The sequence below is a fragment of the Nothobranchius furzeri genome, chromosome 3 (assembly GCF_043380555.1).
Source record: "Nothobranchius furzeri strain GRZ-AD chromosome 3, NfurGRZ-RIMD1, whole genome shotgun sequence".
Classification (NCBI taxonomy): Eukaryota; Metazoa; Chordata; class Actinopteri; order Cyprinodontiformes; family Nothobranchiidae; genus Nothobranchius; species Nothobranchius furzeri.
In genome coordinates this window covers 58,592,607-58,612,913 of record NC_091743.1, presented here as the reverse complement: position 1 = coordinate 58,612,913, position 20,307 = coordinate 58,592,607, and the positions used below count along the sequence as shown (strand labels likewise).

At 40.9% G+C, this 20,307-nt stretch overlaps 1 protein-coding gene and 1 long non-coding RNA gene across 3 annotated transcripts; both read right to left on the bottom strand.

Annotated features, from left to right (window-relative positions):
* Positions 1-82: 82 nt before the first annotated feature.
* On the bottom strand, positions 83-2,135 carry LOC139068869 (uncharacterized). The gene is made up of 3 exons (XR_011520120.1): positions 1,882-2,135; positions 1,387-1,506; positions 83-983 (listed from the first exon to the last, which is right to left on the bottom strand). It is a non-coding gene; the product is annotated as an uncharacterized lncRNA (long non-coding RNA).
* Positions 2,136-6,459: 4,324 nt separating this feature from the next.
* cyp24a1 (cytochrome P450, family 24, subfamily A, polypeptide 1) lies at positions 6,460-14,734 on the bottom strand. 2 transcript variants are annotated; one of them, XM_054751815.2, is made up of 14 exons: positions 14,405-14,734; positions 13,697-13,804; positions 12,531-12,802; positions 12,209-12,399; positions 11,989-12,082; positions 11,807-11,900; positions 11,417-11,508; positions 11,003-11,114; positions 10,292-10,437; positions 9,631-9,797; positions 8,255-8,333; positions 7,842-8,039; positions 7,651-7,762; positions 6,460-6,880 (listed from the first exon to the last, which is right to left on the bottom strand). In XM_054751815.2, exons 3-13 carry the CDS (start codon positions 12,786-12,788, stop codon positions 7,652-7,654), a joined length of 1,542 nt encoding a protein of 513 aa, XP_054607790.1. In that variant the 5' UTR covers positions 12,789-12,802; positions 13,697-13,804; positions 14,405-14,734; the 3' UTR covers positions 6,460-6,880; position 7,651. The 2 variants fall into 2 exon arrangements, with proteins under 2 accessions (XP_054607790.1, XP_054607781.1); XM_054751806.2 differs by lacking the exon at positions 13,697-13,804.
* Between the last annotated feature and the right edge of the window lie 5,573 nt (positions 14,735-20,307).

The window sequence follows — 20,307 nt, the reverse complement described above, 5'->3', positions numbered from 1 at the left end:
TTTTTCTAACGTTCACGTGTCCCAAATAACAAGCAAATCTGTTCATAATGGTTGATGCTTACAGCTTTTTTCCACTGGGTGGCAGTATTGTACAACAGTAATGGTCAGGTGATCTAATTGAATTCTCTCTCACTCACTCACTCACTCACTCACTCACTCACTCACTCACTCACCGACCCACTCACTCACCGACCCACTCACACACACACACACACACACACACACACACACACACACACACACACACACACACACACACACACACACACACACACACACACACACACACACACGTCTAATGAAACAGCTCCACAGTTGTACAGCAGTGGTTAGCACTGTTGCCTTGCAGCAAGAAGGTATTTGGTTCAAATCCTGCCCTGGAGTCTTTCTACATGGAGTTTGCATATTCTCTTTCTGCACATATGTTAAACAGCTCTCTGGTCTTGGTCATGAAGAAGGTTAGAGCCTGATTGTTTGAAGGTGTGGAAAGGCGTCTTTAAAGGGAAACTAGATAGTTTTGGCTTGCTTTTAGCTCCCCTAGTGTCCGTTTGTAGAACAGAAAGAAAAACCTATCCCCTCGCTGTGCATTTGTCTTTTTAACACCTTAATCTAACAGCTGAAATGTCTCCTCAACCTTTCTTAGTGTGTACAGGAGTGATTCATGGCTAAATTAAACAAATCAACTGTGTTTATGATCTAAAACATGCAGCAAATGTGCTGGAAGCAGAATGCAAGTACACACATAGTTATCGCGTGAACTCATGAGCGACGTTATGGAGATGTTCCACACGGTCTCCGCAGCTGGTGTAAATGGCAGTTCGTCTGAAAGCTGCACAGATTCCAGTCCTCATCTTCTCCACGCTCGGTGTAAATGAGCCTTTGTCCTGTGTGACCATCCTTTGCCTTGAAAACTGCATAGATTCTTCCAGGTACACTTGCACACAGTAGTTGAAGGACCTGGGTTCGTAGGGTGTTCCAAGCATCTGGGGAAATAATCACTGATTAAACCTCCTGGCTGGTCCTCGAACCAGACTGAAAACCAAAGGGGACAGGGCCTTTCAGACTATTGCACCCAGACTTTGGAACAGTCTACCTTAAAATCTCCGTCTCTCTAACACTGTAGAGGTCTTTAAAAATCATCTAAAAACTCACCTTTTCATCCAGGCGTTCCCTCCCTAAATGTTCAAAAAGATGGTTTTGTTCGGGTTCACACCTTCACTTTGTTTATACTCATGATTTTATTTTCTACTTTATCACTGCTATTGTTTTTCTGATGTTTTTATTGGTTAGAGGTATTTGCCCTGATCTTTATCATGTACAGCGCTTTGTGATTTATATCTGTGAAAGGCGCTATATAAATAAACTTTTACTTACTTACTTACTTACTGATTTTCTGTGGATGTAGGCTTCCTCATATTCTTCTGTCTCCTTGTTGGGCTTAATCAGCCAGGGAACAGAGAAGAAATGCAGCAGCTGGTGGACTGGTGGACATCTAACAACCTGACACTGACCACCAATAAAAATAAAGAAATCATCACTGACCCTAGAAGAACATAGGTGGAACACCAGTCACTCACAATAAGTGGAGAGCAGCTGGAGATGGTGTTGCAGTTCACGTTCCTGGGCACAAACATATCAGAGGGCCTCACATGGACACACAACACCAAATGTCTGATAAAGAAGGCACAACAACAGCTATACTTCCCGGGGGCTCTCAGAAAGATCAGCCTGCCACTAAAACTGCTGGTGTGGATTTATCACTGCTCCATAGAGAGCGTCCTGACCAACAGCATCATGGTGTGGTACGGCAGAAGCTCTGCAGCTGACAAGACAACCCTGCAGAAAGTAATCAAAACTGCAGAGAAAATGACAAACACACACCTGTCTGCCCTGGATGACATCTTCACCACTGGCTGCCGTCGAAAAACCACAAAGATCCTAAAGGACTCAACCCTCCCTGCATCTTCAAACTTCTTCCTCTGGTAAACGACACAAGGCAATAATAAAAACACGCACCAGCAGGTTGTTAAAAAGCTTTTATGCTAGAGCCACCACTGAACTGAATGTTGTTGCTAGGAGGTCACACCAACAGTGACTCTGCTGGATGATTAGTGCACCACAGCACCTTTGCACTATGTTAGTTAACCCTTTACCCTTTACCCTCAACATGTGACATTCCATTTATGTTATGTTCACTTTATATTTCACTTTATAGTTTAGACTTGTCTTATTACCATGTTAACGTTATACTGAAAAAAACTAGCTGTGTGTGTGTGTGTGTGTGTGTGTGTGTGTGTGTGTGTGTGTGAGAGAGAGAGAGAGAGAGAGAGAGAGAGAGAGAGAGAGAGAGAGAGAGCATGTGCATTACTTCTATTTTAGCTTTGTTATTTCATTTTACTACCTCCTTATTTGAGCTCTTTATTGAGCGCAAAGTCAATTTCGTTGTACACCTGTGCAATGACAATAAAAGATCTTGAATCTCTCTTCTTGTAATCCCAGACACACTCCATGATGCTGATGTGAGGGCTCTGTGGGGGCCAGACCATCCCTTCCAGGACTTCTTTATACTGAAGGTAGATCCTAATAACTTTGGCTGGTTACTTGGGGTCACTCAGAGTTTTGTAAACCGGTTAAAAAATAAACAATGTTTATTCATAGTTCTCAAAGCTTTTTAAAGCTTTTGCACAGATAAACGATTAAGTTGCACAGGAACATCTAGTCATGTGGGATAATAGGGAAATCTCACAGCCTTGCAGGTAAAGGAAAAAGGAGAGAGAGAGAGTGGGGTGGGGGCTTCATACACTGATCATAAATTAAAACAAGTCTGATATAAAAATATTGAGTATTTGGGAAGCGAAACACAAAAACAGCGATAACAACAGATTTCGACTTCATGAGAACATTTTTAAGACAAAGATCCTCAAAGAAAAATAAATCAAACACATCAAAACCTGATTAAAGGATTACAGGATTTAGGAGGGATTTCTTAGCAGAAAGGTCAAGGCAACAAGCCAATACTGGGCACTTGTAATCCCAGAGGGCATCAAGTTTCATTCATCAATAGCTGATATAATCACTCTGGATTAGTTAGGAAAAACAGCCAAAATGCTGCACAATAGCTTCATAATTCAGTATTTTTTTTCCCCTAGTGTCAGAAACACGATCTTGTTAAATGTGTTTTCAGGGCATTAAATGCTAAAAGTTATTTACAAACTTAATGCACTCAGATGTTGCAAACCTTATAAAACCTCTGCCTGCTGTGACCCATAAATATCCATGCTCTTTGATTTTTACAACATATTTTTTCCTCCACAATTTGGATTTGCACTAATAAGTAAACAAGATAAATTTTGTCATCTCTAATCACTAATCTTGTCAATGTTTTTCCCTTCACTGGTTTCACATCCATTAAGGCCTCTTGAACTTGACTGTTGTTCAGCGACATGTGAGATCATCACATGGAGGTCAAGTGAGTCCTACTGATTAAGATGTGAACTTCTGTCATGGGCAAAACAAAGAACATGATTTATCCAGTAGATTAATCTGGAGCTGTTATACAATAGTCTTATTCCACCATTCAGAATAGAAAATACAACTTTATTTACAGTCAGGAAAAACCTCACCAGGGAGGCATCCAGGAGGCATCCTAACCAGACGCCCGAGCCACTTCAACTGGCTCCTCTCAATGTGGAGGAGTAGCGGGTCTACTCAGAGCCCCTCCTGGATGAGCGAGCTTCTCACCCTATCTCTAAGGGAGAGACCAGACGCCCTGCAGAGAAAACTCATTTTGGCTGCTTGTATCTGCGATCTCGTTCTTTCAATTACTACCTATAGCTCGTGACCATATGAGGGTAGGAACTTAGATCGACCAATAAATCAAGATCTCCGCAGACTGATTCAAATAATAAAACTGCATCTTACATTCAGTGAAAATTAACATGACATTGAATTATCTGTGAATAAATGTTCCTGAGGTCAGTGTCCTTATTTCACCAGGCCTCACGTGTTGCACGGCTCTGCTGTGGTTGGAGGGACTTGTTTTCTATTTCTTAATTCTTAAAAAAATGTTAAAGTGTTTAATCTCTAAAATCTGAGATTTTTTTCAGGTTTCATTTTTGACCTCAGTTGTACTTTTCATACCTAATGACCACAACATTTGAGCTCATAAACTCAGACCTTATTAACTCCAGTATACAGTACATGCAGACTGACTGGACTGAGCAACATGTTTATGAGGTTTTAGGATTAGGTGAGTACAGTACGGTCAGACTGACCTGAAATGACCGTGAACAACAACGCTGAAGTGGAATTAGTATCAGAATAATCTGTCTCCTAAAAAAGACCACATTGACCCATGAAACAGCTTTTATCTCAATTCACAGCATGAGCAGCTTGCATAAGAAGGCCTGTTTTGTTATGTGGCTGCAAAATTGCAGTGTGAGTAGGAGATTTAGCTAATTCTATCCATGATTTTAAACCATGAAGCATCCTCATGGATCTTTAAGGTCAAAGTCCTTTACAAATGTCAAGGCTGTAGTTTTGTTTCTGTGGACTCCAAATGAAAAATGTTATATTCATAGGAAACAATGTAAGGTTTCATTTTATTTTCTTATATTTTCTCAATCAAGAGCATGATGTTTAATGTGCTTTATAAAAAAGCTTTATCAACATGACTTTCAAGCTTTTAAGGTCAAATTTACTCATTTTAATACATTTACAGTGGTCTCTTGTAGGAATGAATGCCTTGTAAGTTGTTCTCTGGGGAAACAAAAGCTTCTGTGCGCATTGAATTTGGCTGGAGGACAATGGCCCAATCTCAATACTTGCACCCTTGCCCCCTTCAATTGCGCGTTCCCGGCCAGGGGTGCAAGTGTGTAGGGTGTCCCGGATCCCAAGTGAAGAAGTTGACCACGCCCCCATGTCACCCTTAATCTGCACTTAACCCAAGTTGGCAGCGATGCAGACCTCGGGCAAGGGTATTACCCACAAGTCATTGCTGCGGGGGAAATGGCCCAAGTTCCTTTTCTGACAATATGTATTTTCTGATTAAATTAGTTAATTTTAGGATAATTAGTTGATGCTCTGAATGTTTTAGACAAAGCAGCAATGAAGTTAATTTTATTTTAAATAATTGCATTATTGTTTGTTTGAAAATTGTTAATAAAGGTTTTTGAAAAAAGTTTCACAGCAACCAGCATTCCGGTATGCGTTGCGATCGATGACGCAATGCTCCCTGTCTCAATTCGGCAATTATTTGCACACTTGTGTACTACACACTTGAACCCTACTGCACACTTTCTCCAAGTGCAATTTGCTGAAGATCTTAGGGTGCAGTGCGAGTGTTGGGATTGGTCCAGAGACTAGCTTCAAAGACAGGATTTGAAGTCTTATTTCCTGATAGTTGGACATCTCACCTCTGGCTAACAGCAACACAACTCTACGACTAACTCCGTTTACTCTATAACGTTGATATTTTATCTCTGCAAATAACACAAGTTTGGAGATGCTCTTCCGTTTAGTGGAGCTGCTAATGCTAACTGTTAGCTTCCACTAGTTGAGACATTCCTTGCTAGTTCCTGAATGCTAAAACAGCCTTCCCCATTGCAAGCCAAGGTGGGTGTGTCAGTGAATGTTAAGTGACAGTGTAAGATAGATCTGTCAAGCTTTTCAAATCCTAGCGTTAACTCAGAGTGACCAATTATAATCAAAAATATTTAAAATTGGCTTTTCAATGAATTCGAGACCATGGTCTTTGGAAAAGGGTAGAATGCCTTTTTCCAGGTCAGGGATGAGATCCTGCCTCAACTAGAGGTGTTTAAGTATCTTGGGGTCTTGTTCCAAAATTAGTTTGTAGGGTGTCTGGATGGAGTGACAGAAGCTTGATCATCTGGGAGGGACTCAGAGTAGATCCGCTGCTCCTCCACAACAAGAGGAGCCAGTTAAGGTGGCTTGGCCATCTGTTTAGGATGCCTCCATGATGAGTGGTTCCGGGCACATCCAACAGGGAGGACACCCAAAGGAAGACCCAGGACTGTGTTAAAAGAGGGACTTTTCCTCTCCACTGTCACTACGTGCATGCTTAGTATGAGGACTGCTTTAAGGACACCAACATTATCAGTGGCTCGTTGCAGTCAGAGTTTTCTTACATAGGAAACTTAATTGGCATAAACTGAACTCAACAGGAATGTTTCACTTTGTGAAGTGCATTGAGACAAATAGTCATGATTTGGAGCTATATAAACAAACTGAATTGAATAACAGCAGTAGTTGAACAAAATTTCCTCACTCTAAAAATATATTACAATATCCATTAGGTTATCTTATTGCCGGCTTATGTTGTATTTGATTTGGAATTATTTTAAAGTTAAAAAGCAAAAAAAAAAAATAGAATTTCATGAAATGCATGAAAATCTGAGACTTTAAGTTAACATAAAAGCAAAAGCAAAAAAACAAAACAAGTTCAGTTATGACACATTTATTAATTTAAAGTGAATAAAATAATGTGCATTGATACAATAGTTATAATAATTTATATACACAAGATAAAAATTACACACATGAAAACTAGGCTCAAATATATGTACAAAAGTTAGGAATAATACAAGGAAATCAACATTTAAATCTACATGGCTAAATATACACACATATGCATTTAAAACAGCTGCCTTGGTACTTTGTACCCAACAACTGGGGCTTGGGACAGTCATGAAACACTATGCACATTAGTTTTAAATACGTTTGAGGTATTTATGGCACAATCATAATCATTTCAGTCTCTTTATGTACAGAGCAGCAATTCAGGGAGTCACTGGTACCAGGAACACGGCAACAGAGGTATCATCTTTCTGTCACTACACCCAGAAGAGTTAAACATAAAAACCTTTAAAAAAAAAAAAAAAAAAAAGAAAAGAGAAGGAGAATATTAGCTTTCAAGTTCTTTTAAAAAAACACAAAAGTCCCACAATCTGTTACAAGGCTGAGCAGTGAAATTTTAAAGGCCTGGGGCCTCATTTATCAAGCTTGCTTAAGCACAAAACGGGGTCAGAAAACTGCGTAAGCAACTTTCCACGCAAACCTGGGGATTTATGAAAGAAAACTTAATGGAAAAAACCTGGCTTACGCACATTTTGGACATGGAGAGCACCTGCCGTGCTGCTGCTGAGAAGGATACAATTATGAATTCCAGCAGCATTATCACTTGTACCACTTTGTGCGCACACAAAACAAGTGTGGGCGTGGTGAGGGCAGGATGTGACTAAAAAGCAGCTGAGAAACATTCTCGTTAGTCTGATTTATGAAGCGGAGATTGCATGCAGCTGTGCGTACTCCATGTTTGATAGATCACAAACCTACTTGACGCAAGTACTTTTTTTGCTGAGCTTAAGTACGGTTTTAGTAAGGATTCTACGCAATGTTTGATAAATGAGACCCCTAATCTGTTTACTTTTAAATGATTTAGAAATGATCACAAAAACAAGATTCTTTTCAGGAAAGCCCCCTGTGGTTAGTAGTGGTATTGCACTTTAAGGACCATCTTACATGTTAATCTATCACATCTCCAAAGCATGTTCAATTGAGCAAATAGATTTTTAAGAGTCTTTCGAGTTTAAATAGCCCTAATTTAGCTTTCATAAAACATCTGTCCTTTACCTCATCTTTTGATGAAGGCAACTGGCAGCTCTCTGTTGGGAACCAAAAGTCCTGAATGAATCACATCAAGTGGCTCATTATCCGTTGCCACGATTTCGTAGTCTCTGACCAACTGCAAGAGTGGAAAACAAAATATTTGATCCATGCAATGTTGCAAAATCAGACCCCTCCAAGATTGAAAGTGAACATACCCAGCACATGGCCAGCTGCAGCTGCAGCTCTGCCAGCCTCCGACCAATGCACATCCTCTTGCCAATACCAAACGGGACGTGGGAGAAGGGGTTGATGGTGCAGCTCCCCCGCAACCACCGCTCAGGTTTAAACTGCTTTCCATCATCAAAGTATTCCTCGTTGGACCCCAGTGCATGGCTGTTGATCATTAACACTGTCTGCAATAGACAAAAATAAGTTTTTTTTTTTTTTAATTTTTGTAGCAATTTAGTAGAAATATGCGTTAGCTAAAGCTCATGTTGCCATGACAAAAATGCCCATTCAGATTTAATGTCTGAGAGGGACTTTGAGGTACATTTCAGACTTTGATCAAATGTAAATTTATACAATAATGTCATCTCCTGTCATGTGGACAAAGAAGTAATCCACTCACCCCTTTGGGAATGGTATAATCTCCCAACTCTGTGTCTTTGTCCATGGTCCTGCTGGTGAATGGGACTGATGGGGATAACCTATGAAACACATCACAAAAACACACATGAGAATATGACCTATACATCAAAAATGTCTAAGCTGGTTAACAGAAGCCAGACACAAATGGTGCTTCATGAGGTGTGATAATCTCCAGTCAGAGACTCTTTACATTCCCTGTGATGTGGTGCTCACCCTACATAAACGTGTTTGACAGCTCTCGTGACTCCACAAGAAGATGGGAGAATGTGTGTATGGGACAAAGGCAGGGAAACCACTTCAGCATGGTGAACTATAAGCTGGGACCACTGGTTGTTGGTAGTCACACCACCACGTTGTCTAAAGCTTATTTTTGAGGCAATCATGTGTGAGATTCCCCCCTTAATCTCTGTAGTACTGGTGAGAATCGCTATAATCCCAGTGAGCGATTAGACTCGGTTGTATGTATGACCATTTTCAAACTGATCCCTTGATCATGGACCTGAGCAGCACACTAAAGCTGTTCAGTTCAGTAGCTCTTTTTATAAGACACACCATGCCAGCAAATCAGCGTAATATTACCGCAATGGTATGTCTATAAACGCGCCATGCCGGCATGGCGTTGTGCAAATTTTGCGGCATTCGTTCCACCTCGTTTGGTAGTAATATTGCAGTAATGGTCTGTCGTATGCGCCCTGGCGCAACAGGGGCAGATGTCATGATGACGTGGGGAGTTATTGCTGAGCTCCGGCTGGCAAATATATTCAAAATGAATGTAAACGCAGGCAATAAGGTTTGCTTTTTTAACAAAATCAGCTGAGATGGAAAACTGGAGCGCCGCAGCGCTCCACGAGCCTCTCTGTTAGAGCTGAAGCTCAGATCACCAGAGACTGCACAGGGACTGATGGGTACAGACACCTTTAGGAGTGGCTTGTTTAAAAAAAAAAAAAAAAAAACTTAACGATCACAGCTTCAAACGCAATAAAAAGCAAGTTATGTCCAAGATAAACACAGAAGTAAGTGGCAGCGCACAGACCGCCCCCATACCCCCTTTACGCCGCTATCACCTAATCTTTTATGAAACTGCCATGATTGCGCCACATTACCGCCATGGTCTGATCTTATAAACGACCTTTATCCTCCCCAGGGAGCCGCGGCAAATCCCGTTTTGCAAACGCTATGGTCCTGTAAAAACAGCTAGTGTGACTCCTCCATTTGTGATCATGTGTGTTTTGACATTTCCAGGACAAAGTGGGGAACATGTGGAAGACAATGATGTATGAACATTTTTATCCAGTGAGACCTTCCATCATCTGACTGTGTTTGCTCTCAATGCAGCATGACAGTGTTATACTGTACCTCATAGACTCCTTGAGGCAGGCCTTGAGGTAGGGCATCCTTTTGATGTGCTCCCCAGAAGGGTCCTGACAGGGAGACACCACCTCTCTGATCTCCTGCAGCAGCTTCTTCTGAGCGCCAGGGTTACGGGACAGGTTGAAAATAAACCACAGCATGCTGTTGGCAGTCTGTACACACAGCAAGAGAAGAAAATTAGCATGGAGCAAAGAGGGGTGACATCACTTTTGAGAAGCAGCTACTTCAAGTGAGTTCCTCAGAGGGGTCCCAAAAGGGAGCCGAGGAATGTCCAGGCTTCCTCCATTACATCCACCAATTTATTTCCTGCTTTTGGAGTACAGTAACTGTAGTGGCTGCTTATTTTGAGGTTTAACAGTTCTTTTCCTCCCTTGAGAACTTAAACTAGGTGAAAGGTAAAACTTATGTTCATAAAATATATCAAGGTTTCCCTTTAAATGGTCATTTTAACCAAGTGCTTTAAAGAAATAATTTTAAAGCCAATTTTTCAGCAGTGTTAGCAGAGAATAGGAATAAAAAGCCAATCCAAATGGTTTTATATTTTTGTTGTTTTCATTAAGTTATTCTACGTAGTCTTGGTTGGCAACATCCATCCATGTGCCACATCACCTACATTAGAATGGGCTCTGTGGAAACCACTTCTTACCGTTTCAACTCCTCCGACCTGCAGCTCGGTGATGGCTGCGTACAACTCTTTCTTGGAGAGGGAGCTCTGGTGCAGGATGTCACCGATTAAATCATCAGGATCTCTGCTGGAATTCCTTTTCAGCTTCTTGTCGATGTAGACTTTGGCTGAAAGAAACAAATTGATCTGTGTGTGAGCATACTGATTTACACACAGTAGCTAACATTTTCAACCTTTTTTTTATTAAATCAGATATTTCTTCCACTTTGCTGGATGTACAGGGTACCAGTAACTAGTAACAGGCTAGTTTTTAAAATATTTTCTCCCATATTCTTCTGATCTCAGACCAGTCAAAATAGATAAAAATTTAAATATGAGCTAAATCTGTGTGTGAAACTCACTGATGAGGGATAAGAGTTTAAGTACCCTTTAAAGTCCTGCTAGTAGAAATCTTTGGCACATTTCTCAGGTCAGGCAGTTTACTACAACTGTGAACTATTATTTACTCAGAGCCAAGTCCACAAAACACAAAGGCAGCCGGTTCAGATCGAACTGCCCACCCACGCCCTTATTTTCCTGTCCAACATCAGACTAGAAGTGACCTTAAACTGGTTGTTGCGCCAGGGAATAGTAGAGAAAAACAGATGAGTGAAACTAGAATAACAGCTTGCTGTTTGGGCTGGGCTAATTTGTTTGTGTGGTGGAGCACAAAGTGGAGAGCTGTGTTTGTACCTGTGCTGAATATGCGGTCCCATGCAGCGGTGTGGTCCTTCCACGTTTTGGTGTTGAATCCCTTGTGCAGCTTCACTGGTATGACCATCATCATACCAAATGTGCTCATCATCTAGAAATGATCAAAAGATTCACAAGAGAGTTGCCATCAGAATCATGAGAATTCGCCAGCCTGATCCTTTTTCTGTGCCTTCTGCTTTTTTTTGAATTTATTATTTATTTATTTATTTATTTAATTAATTTATTTCTACATACTGAAAGCTTCTACTTTTCACAGTTTCACTAAAAAGTCAAAATTTCACTTCAGTAAATCTCAAATCTTTTAAAAATTGTGATTTGGATGAAATCTGACCTTCCAGTAGAAAGTCAGCATCACCACATCACAGCTTCCTGCAGCTGACAAACATTACTCACCGTTTTCACAGCTGTGATGAAGTTCATGGCTTCCTCGTTGACCTCCTCCTGCAGCAGACCAAATCTCTTGCCATACAAGATGAGACAGATGGCTGAGTGGGGAAAAGAAGCACGCTTAAGTCAGCTGAAATCTTTTATTCGATTAAAAACAGATCTTGCGTAATCATTTAGATATTGCAGGGTATAAATGTATCACTTTAGGTGAAAAATGACAATTTCTCAGACTTTGTTGAGAACAGATTTTAGACAATATAAATATGTTGATTGTTCAAATTGTGTCATTTCCCGCTTTTGTCTCTAATGACATGATTTAAGTCTGTCTAAACAACATTTAGCCGAATCCGTAATAAAAAAAAAACCTGGTGTGAATGAAGAAACAGCTGTACTCACTCTCAAACGACCATTTGTTCAGTTCGAAGTACAAGTCCTCAATCTTCCCATTAACGTTTATTTTTCCGATTCTGGCCACCATGTCCTTCAAGACCTGTTTTCACAAACCCGACAGGATCAATCTACTTAAAAGGAACTAAAATAAAACCAGAAAATAAACGTTAAGTGTTTCAGAGCCTCACCTGGTTTATTTTACCATCAAGTTTCACCACCTCAGTCGGCTTCATGAGTTTCTGCTGAAACGCGCTCCTCACTCTCTGCCAGTCTTTCCCCTCTCTGCAAACAGCGTGAAATCCTCCTTCAGCGTGGTTTTTTCAGTGCAACACATTTGCGCAGGTTTTTAAGATGCGTCCTAATTTGCACAGAGGAAAGTGCGAAACGAGGGATGCAAAGCCAACTTACAGAATGAGGAGTCCATACGCCTCGTTCCTCAGGTCTCTGTATGCTTTCCAGGGTTTTATCTCCAGCCTCTGAGGGTAACGTCCCTCCTTTCTGTAGAGCGCCTCCAGCAAGCAGGGAGCGCCAATGTTCACAGACTCAAAAGATCCCAGCTTCATCCGGAAAATCTTCCCAAACTTCTTGTGATAATCCACCTGAAAATGAACGAACAACAAATGTATCAGATGAGTCTAATGAAACGCGTTTTCCTTATACTACAATTATTTGCGCTTGAGGCATGAGCGTTATTAATGATAAGATAAAAATAAATAAATAAAAAACATACCAGTGCTTCATGTTGTCTCCTCAGCCCTCCTTTGCGCAGGAGCTCAACCATACTGCCGACCAGGGGCCAGTTGGTGGGACCCGGCATCGAGTCCAAGCTGTGCGCCCTAGAGGCGGTGTGGGGGCACGGCGCAGCCTCCACAGCATCCTTTTGCTCCCACACGCACACTGAGGATGTTGGCTTGAAGTGCTGCAGCCCCACAGTCTTCTTCTTCAGCAGCTCAATGATCTGAGGAACTTTTTGGATCTGCGCCCTCATCCTCAAATCTGGCTCTTTGAAGTAAAAACCTAATGTTTAACAGCGGCTCTTCTTTATTAGGCTTTCTAAGAGGCTCTTCTCGTTTCTTGGAACTGTCACACTTTACTGCATTATATACCCTGAGACTGTTTATTCCTGCCAGCAATGAGCCAATCAGGGACCGGTCCTTCATGGTGTGGCTGTCGAGCCCACCATTCATTTATGGATCCACGTTGAGAGGATCGTATGACCCCAGATAGAACGTGGAAATGCCCTCGCCCCCCTCACTTAAAAAACAAACAAACATACACGGCTGCAGCTGAGGTGACGCGGTTCGCTTGAACCGACCTGCGATTAACCGAAACGCTAAGCAAACACTACTGCCACACTTCTGCACCGGACAAATATTTGACCGACTGCTGTCCTTCTGTTGATTTTATTTTTTGTACGAGAGATTTTGGAACTTTTAAGGGACGTTCTCCCTAAATCCACAAGTTTCTAGATCATTCTTTTTGCCTAATGGCTTGTCCATTGGGACATTCAAATTTGATTGTATAAAATAAAAATTTTATTTTAAAAACTGGTCCAATTTTTCACCAAGATAGAAATGACATATTTACTAATACACCCATTTGGCCAAAATGTCCAGAGCCACTTTTCTAGGTGTGTTCTTGCTGTGTCGTATCTCTAATTCCATGCTGTAGTTTTTTTTAAACACAGAGCCGTTTTGTTTACCTGTTTTCCCGCTACGTTTCGTTTGCGGCAGGCGTGTCAGCCTGAGGAAGTTTTGCAGCCACAAACGAAACGTAGCGGGAAAACAGGTAAACAAAACTGCTCTGTGTTTTAAAAAAGAACTACAGCATGGAATGTCCAGAGCCAAATCAGCCCTGCTCAGTTAATCCCATTGCACCTGCTAATACCACACATACCTTAGAGCTGCCATGACTCAAACGTGTGCAGAAACATGTTTTCACTCTCTAAAAGTGCACATACAGATTCAGGTGGCACCAGAAAAACATTGAGCTATATCAATTCTGCTGTTTTGCGCACACACACACACACACACACACACACACACACACACACACACACACACACACACACACACACACACACAAAGAACAAGGGAATAAACAAATAAGAAAACACCCACACACCTACACACAGTGTTCCTTTGCACTCCTTTCAGTGCTACCAAGTATCATATTACATTAGGCAGTTTTAGCTATATACTCCATGTCTCATTTTATGTTAAGACATTCAAAAATCAGCCACAAGAGAACCTTTCCCCGCAAAATGTTGGGAAATGCTGTCTGATGAGAAGATCAATAACACTCTTACAAAAAAAAAATCCCCAAGAGCTAGACTGGAAAACAAGTGGGAAACAGCCTGCGTCTGTCCGAACCAAAATTCTGGAACTTATCTCTGACAATTACCTAACAGCCCTTTCACATTAGATAACCCCCCTCCTCCAAACATCAATCAGGAAAGTGTGTAGCCGTCACCGAGTTCAGCTTCAGATGACTCATCACAGTATTTTCTAGCTCCTATTTGTGAAGAGGAAAACTCGATACCCCCAGAAAAGTTCAGCAGCAAAACTGACACTTCATAAATATACATATAATAAAAACACTTACATAACTGAGTTGATTACTGTTAGCTTGGTGGGATTATCCAAGTTTACCACAGACCTATTGTTAATTTTAACTGAAGCTTTTCTTGCTTTCAAGTCTTAGCTTAAACTTTTTCTGATAATGAGTTTGTTTTTAAACTTCATGCAGTTGGTGTTAATCTGTTTCTCATCACCTGTGTCCAGTTGCTGCTTTGGCACACCTGAGTTAAATAAATGAGTCACAAGGATACAATTCAGCCGTCTGAATCAGGTGTGTTGGAGCAGTGAGCTGCTTAAGGCATACAACATAATGGAAGCTTTGGGGTTTGACGCCCTGAGAGTAAGGCATTTAGGTTGGTACATTTTGCAATCATGAAATCATTTCATGCATTTTTCAGCAAAACAAAGAAGTTTTCATTTTAGGAAATTCAAACATATTAAAATGTACTTTCTCTGAGCACCTTTGATCTTTTAAAAGGATGCATGGATTCTTACAGAGATAATATTTTCTAACTTGCTAACATGATTGTGCACCTTAGCCTTGCAGACCATAGCTGCACCACACTGGGTTGATTGGTAGAAGCCTGCTAAAAATGTGATCACCGTCATCATCATTTTATTTCTATCGCAGCTTCCACTACCTTTTTTTCAGTTGCCCAAGATTCTGTATATTACATGATAAAATTAGGCTAAAACATAGTAAAAAGGATGTAATTAAGGATGTCATTAAAAACAAGCAAATAAAGTTTTTCAATGTAAAAGCAATTGTCTAAATGATATTACGTCTTTTCCTGAAATTAATGTACTTTAAAATAATGCAGAAGGGATTGTGTTATGTGTGTACTCACCTGACCTCTCCAGGGAGTTCTGGTGATTTCTTCCTCAGAGCTCCAAACGTTGTTTAAATGATCTGGTAGAAGCCGGAAGTGTGTGTCGGATAACGTTTAGATGTTTGGAAGTAAATACATTAGTAAATTTAATTATGTTCATTATTAAATCTGAGATCATGGTATTGAGTCGGAAAAGGATAGAATGACCCAGGACACGCAGAAGGGGCAATGTTTCTTGGCTGTCCAGGAAATGCCCGGGGATTCCCCTAGAGGAGCTGGCCCAAGTGGCTGGGGAGAGGGAAGTCAGGGCCTCCCTGCAGAAAAAAATGGATGGATGGATTGATAATTAACACACAAAATGGTGTTGAAATTGTCACAGAAATCTTTGCAATAAGTTTAATTAAAGGAATGTAGATTTTCCATTTCGCACTATTGAATTCAATTGGATTAATTTTTTTCCTGTCATCTTGTGGCGATTGAACAGTAAATGGTGAATATATTTGATGTAACGTTTTCAAGGGTTCTACAACCCCATTCACTCAGGCATGCTCACATTCACACGCTGGTGGTGATGATCTACATTGTGGCCACAGCACATACACGAGTGCCACCGGCCCCCCCCCAAACACCACCAGGAAAGGTGATGTGTCTTGCAGGTTGTACAGAAATTGGAAGGTTGTATCAACCCCGGCTCCCACTGTTGTGTCCTTGGGCAAGACACTTAACCCACCTTGCCTGCAGGTGGTCAGAGGGACCAGTGGCGCCAGTGTTCAGCAGCCTTGCTTCTACCAGTGTGCCCCAGGGCAGCTGTAGCTACAAAGCAGCTCATCATCACCAGCGTGTGATTGCATGCGTGTGTGGGTGAATGACTAATTGTGTTGTGAAGTGCCTTGGGGGGTTGTAGAAACTCAGAAAGTGCAATGCAAATACAGACCATTTACCATTTTACCACATTTGGTCATGTTGGGTGATTATGTTCCAGTCTTTGTGGTCTTGTTTCCCAGCCAAGTGTGTAGGGGACTATATTCTCCACACTGTGATGCCTCCCTGCTCATCGATACCTATCAATACCACACATCTTCTGTAGCTCTGTATTAAAATTGGCATTGCCAAACACACGCTAATACTGTTGAACCAACCTTTTGTCTTAGCAATTGTACTGGTTGTAAGAAGTCACCTCCATTTTGAAACTCTCTGCAAGTTTGGTGATGCGCTACTGTCCCATCTCTTTTCTGCCTACCAGGAGGATAAAGGCTTCCTGGTACCCCTTTGAGAATCTCTCGTTTATCTTGCTGAGATGCTCTTATTTGTTTGAAGAGCTACTAGATACCAGAACATCAAGACGTTTTGAGTTATGCATCCCAAATGTGGACTTCGAATTGGCTGTAGGAACTTGAATGTCAACTTTGGTTGACACTAAATCCCATGTCTTGATACATTTGAGAATGTGGTCTCTTTTAGATACATTGAACCAAAGCACACTGTCTTTGATTCCAGAAGACAGGCTGCTGACTGCCTTCAAGACTTCTTAAAGGTACGGGTTTAAAGTCGTAACATCGATGGGTGCCAGAAACATTTAAATGGTACCTTCAGGAACCGGTTTGATTTGACATCAACCATATTTGGATTAGGAATAATGATCAAATATGAAGTTGGGAAAATGGAAGGATTCGGGCATTTCCTGAAAGCAGCACAGTCATACCATGTCTGGCAGAAAGGTCAGCTGTACTGAACGACCTGATCAAGGGGTCACCCTCCAAACATGATTTTAACGAGCTAATGGACAGACAAGGTAGTAGACTCAGCCTCTGAAAGGAGTGTTTGATGAAGTAGGCCACTGAGTCTGTCAGAAATCAGATGGGAAAGGATTGCATTCTGGTGACTCACCTTTGTCATCAAGCTGTTAAAACACACGAGGCACCAAAACCTGCATTTCTGAATGTTGCCCTGCAGCCTCATGACTTCATTGTTGAAAAATGTTGAGTAGCATCAGATCGAGAAAACATAGGTGCTTTGCTGGTGTAGGATTAGGGGGAAGGAATGTAACGTAGGTCTTTGTTCTAGATTATTTAATCAAAATTAGATCTAAAGAAAAACATCAACCAAAGTTCAAGTGTTTTACCAGACATCAAATTAATTTAAAGAAAATAAAAAATCTGTGTCTGCTTTGCACTTCCTTTCACCACCTTTGTAGTTTAAGTAAAAACACAATTCCTTCAGTTTATATCATACACCTATGCACAGATTTACACACGCAGTCTTTTAATAATATACTTTTTATAAATTAGCATATAGGGTGGTTAGCTGTTCCATATTGGATTAATCAACGCCTGTCAAAAGAAAAACAAATGATTAAAATGTAAAAGTAAAAGTTTACTGTTCAGTTACATACAAATGTATGATTTGAATCTTTATTAGTTTTCTTACTTACCATCTGGGTGCTCATCTGTTTGGTATTAACATAAAAGCTTCTCTGTTCACTGATCATTACGTAAAAGTTCTGCAGAGGACAAAAGATGAAAGGATGGGCGTGATTTACATTTATGATCGAAGTGTTTGATAAATAGTTTTTGCATGTATATTAATAGTTTAGTTAGTGGCTGAATACATAAAATCACATAAATTATAAGCATTTTTGTAATGTTAGTAATATTTGGTTTGTGAAACTGTATTACTACAAACTTGTCTAATGATGTTTATAGCAAACATAAAAAGTCAAAAATGTGCTATTCAATGTGTGTGTGTGTGTGTGTGTGTGTGTTTTTGGCAGACAATCCTATGATTTTTGTGTTAATTGTGTTGATCAGTAACACATTTAGTTTGACTCAGTGGACCTTTTGTTACAATAGATTTCAGAAAATAACCAGTTTTTTTAAAGAAAAGTCAAATTCATAAAAGATATTTTTTCCAAAGTAATTTTATTTTAATAAATATTTCTTTAAAAAACATACGAACTCAAATATTACCTAAAGCTTTGCACCAAACCCACAAATATCTTAAAACGAAATGTAACAACATTTTACACGATGAGTCTAAATTGTTGCTGATTTCAGAAATAAAATACCAATGATTACAGGAGATTTAAAATTAAATAAAGACCATTACTTTGGACTTAGGCTGACCAGTCACTGTGCCACGGACCGCTGGCACCAAGCAGCATGTAAGTAACAGATAAAACATGTTTTCTCATCATGTTCTTTATATGCAAACAGAACCAAACAACATGCATCTCTGTGGCCTCGAGCAAATTAAGAAACCACAGCGGTTATCGCAATCGATTATGTTGCTTGTGTATTTGGTTGGGGGCGACAGTGACTCAGGGGTTAGGAGTTTGCCTTGCAACTGGTGAGTTGCCGGTTAGAACCCAGACTCTGTCCAAGTCAGTCGTTGTGTCCTTGGCCAAAACACCTAACCCACATTGCCCAGAGGGACCGGTGGCAGCTGTGCACAGCAGTCTTGCCTCTGTTAGTGTGCTACAGAGCAGCTGTGGCCACATTGTAGCTCATCACCACCAGCGTGTGAATGGATGAAGAACTGACTGTAGTATAAAGCGCTTTGGAGCCTTCTGACTCAGAAACACATATACAGATGCAGGTCATTTATCATTTGATTGGTTAAAATTTTTGTAGGAATGAAAACACAAACTGTCAAAGTGATTGTGGAAGGATGTGATACTAGTTTACTGAATACATTGTACAAACGTCTTTCTGTAATAATCACATTTAATACGAAACCAACACAAGATTAGATTTATAGTGTTAAAGTTATTTTTAGCCAATAATTGATTTTTCTGTTAATCTGATTGTGAATGACAAATGACCCACACTGCCTTTTAGTCAGAGGGCTCCAAAGCGCATTAACCTACAGTGTATCATTCACCCATTCACACACACACACTGATAGTGATGATGAGCTGTAATGTTGCCACAGCTGCCAAGGGGCACACTGACGGAGGAGAGGCTGCAGAGCACCAGCACTACCAGTCCCTAAGACCACCATCAGCAGGCAGGTGTCTTGCTCAAGGACACAACAGCAGCATTCTCTGCTGGGAACCTGGATTGATTTTGTTGCCTTCAGATTACTGGAAACCCCGCTCTGCCTCTTGAGCTACTAAAGCATTTTGCACCTCTTGTTGAAATCCCGATTTGCAACCCACTGACCCCTCCACTTTTTAGATATATTGATTACAGTGAGGGTCAATGTGGGCTCTTTGGTGCAATGAGATTTCAAAGGACTTGGTATTCTGAGCATCAGCAAGCAGCCTCGAGATAAGTGGAGCGTCGAGACGAAAAGCTCCCCACGCAGCCGTGGACTCATCAACCCACAGCACCAGCAGAAATCCTATGTCTCCAAGTTGTTCATTCCCACACTGACTGACAGGTCAGTGAGTCCAGTGATTGGGTTTAAAGCAGAGGCTACCGTGTTCGCAAGGGTCCAGGCACATGCAAAGGAAAAACAGTCATGCGTGCAACACAAAGATGTACAGTCACACGCAAAAACGCAAACACATATGTTCAAGCTCCACCTGAGACCGCTGTGTTCCCAGAAAAAAATAATAACACAGAGGCCACAGAAGAGGAGATTATCCATTGTGTAGGTATAAACACAATGTACAGTTACACTGGGCTGAGCTGTCGCGCAATGTCACTGACCCAGAATGTCAGGCGGCCCCTTCCTTAAAGCCCACCCTTACACTACAACTGCAAATGTTTTTCACAGAGCAACGGGGAAACAATGTAAGCTGTACCCCCCTCACCCCTGTCTTGTGCCCAAGACTAAACCAACCGGCTGTGGAGGAAAGAAAATCTGTAGATTTGTTCTAGAAAAGTAAACATCATTTGAGTCTCTATATCTTATGCTGCAGGTTTTTATTTAAAATGAGCCAAACAACATTAAAACAATAAATGGTCAATAAACTTGAAAAATTTTTGGCTCTAGAAATGTTGTGTTGTTTTGTTTTATCATGCAAAATAAAAAGTAATTGGCTCTTTTGCCCCCCCAAAAAAGTAGATCATTTATTAAAGGCTGGAGCTGTGAGGTAGGAGATTTCCATGAACCTGCTGACCTCATCCTATATAGGCTGAAGCTGCTGTTGATG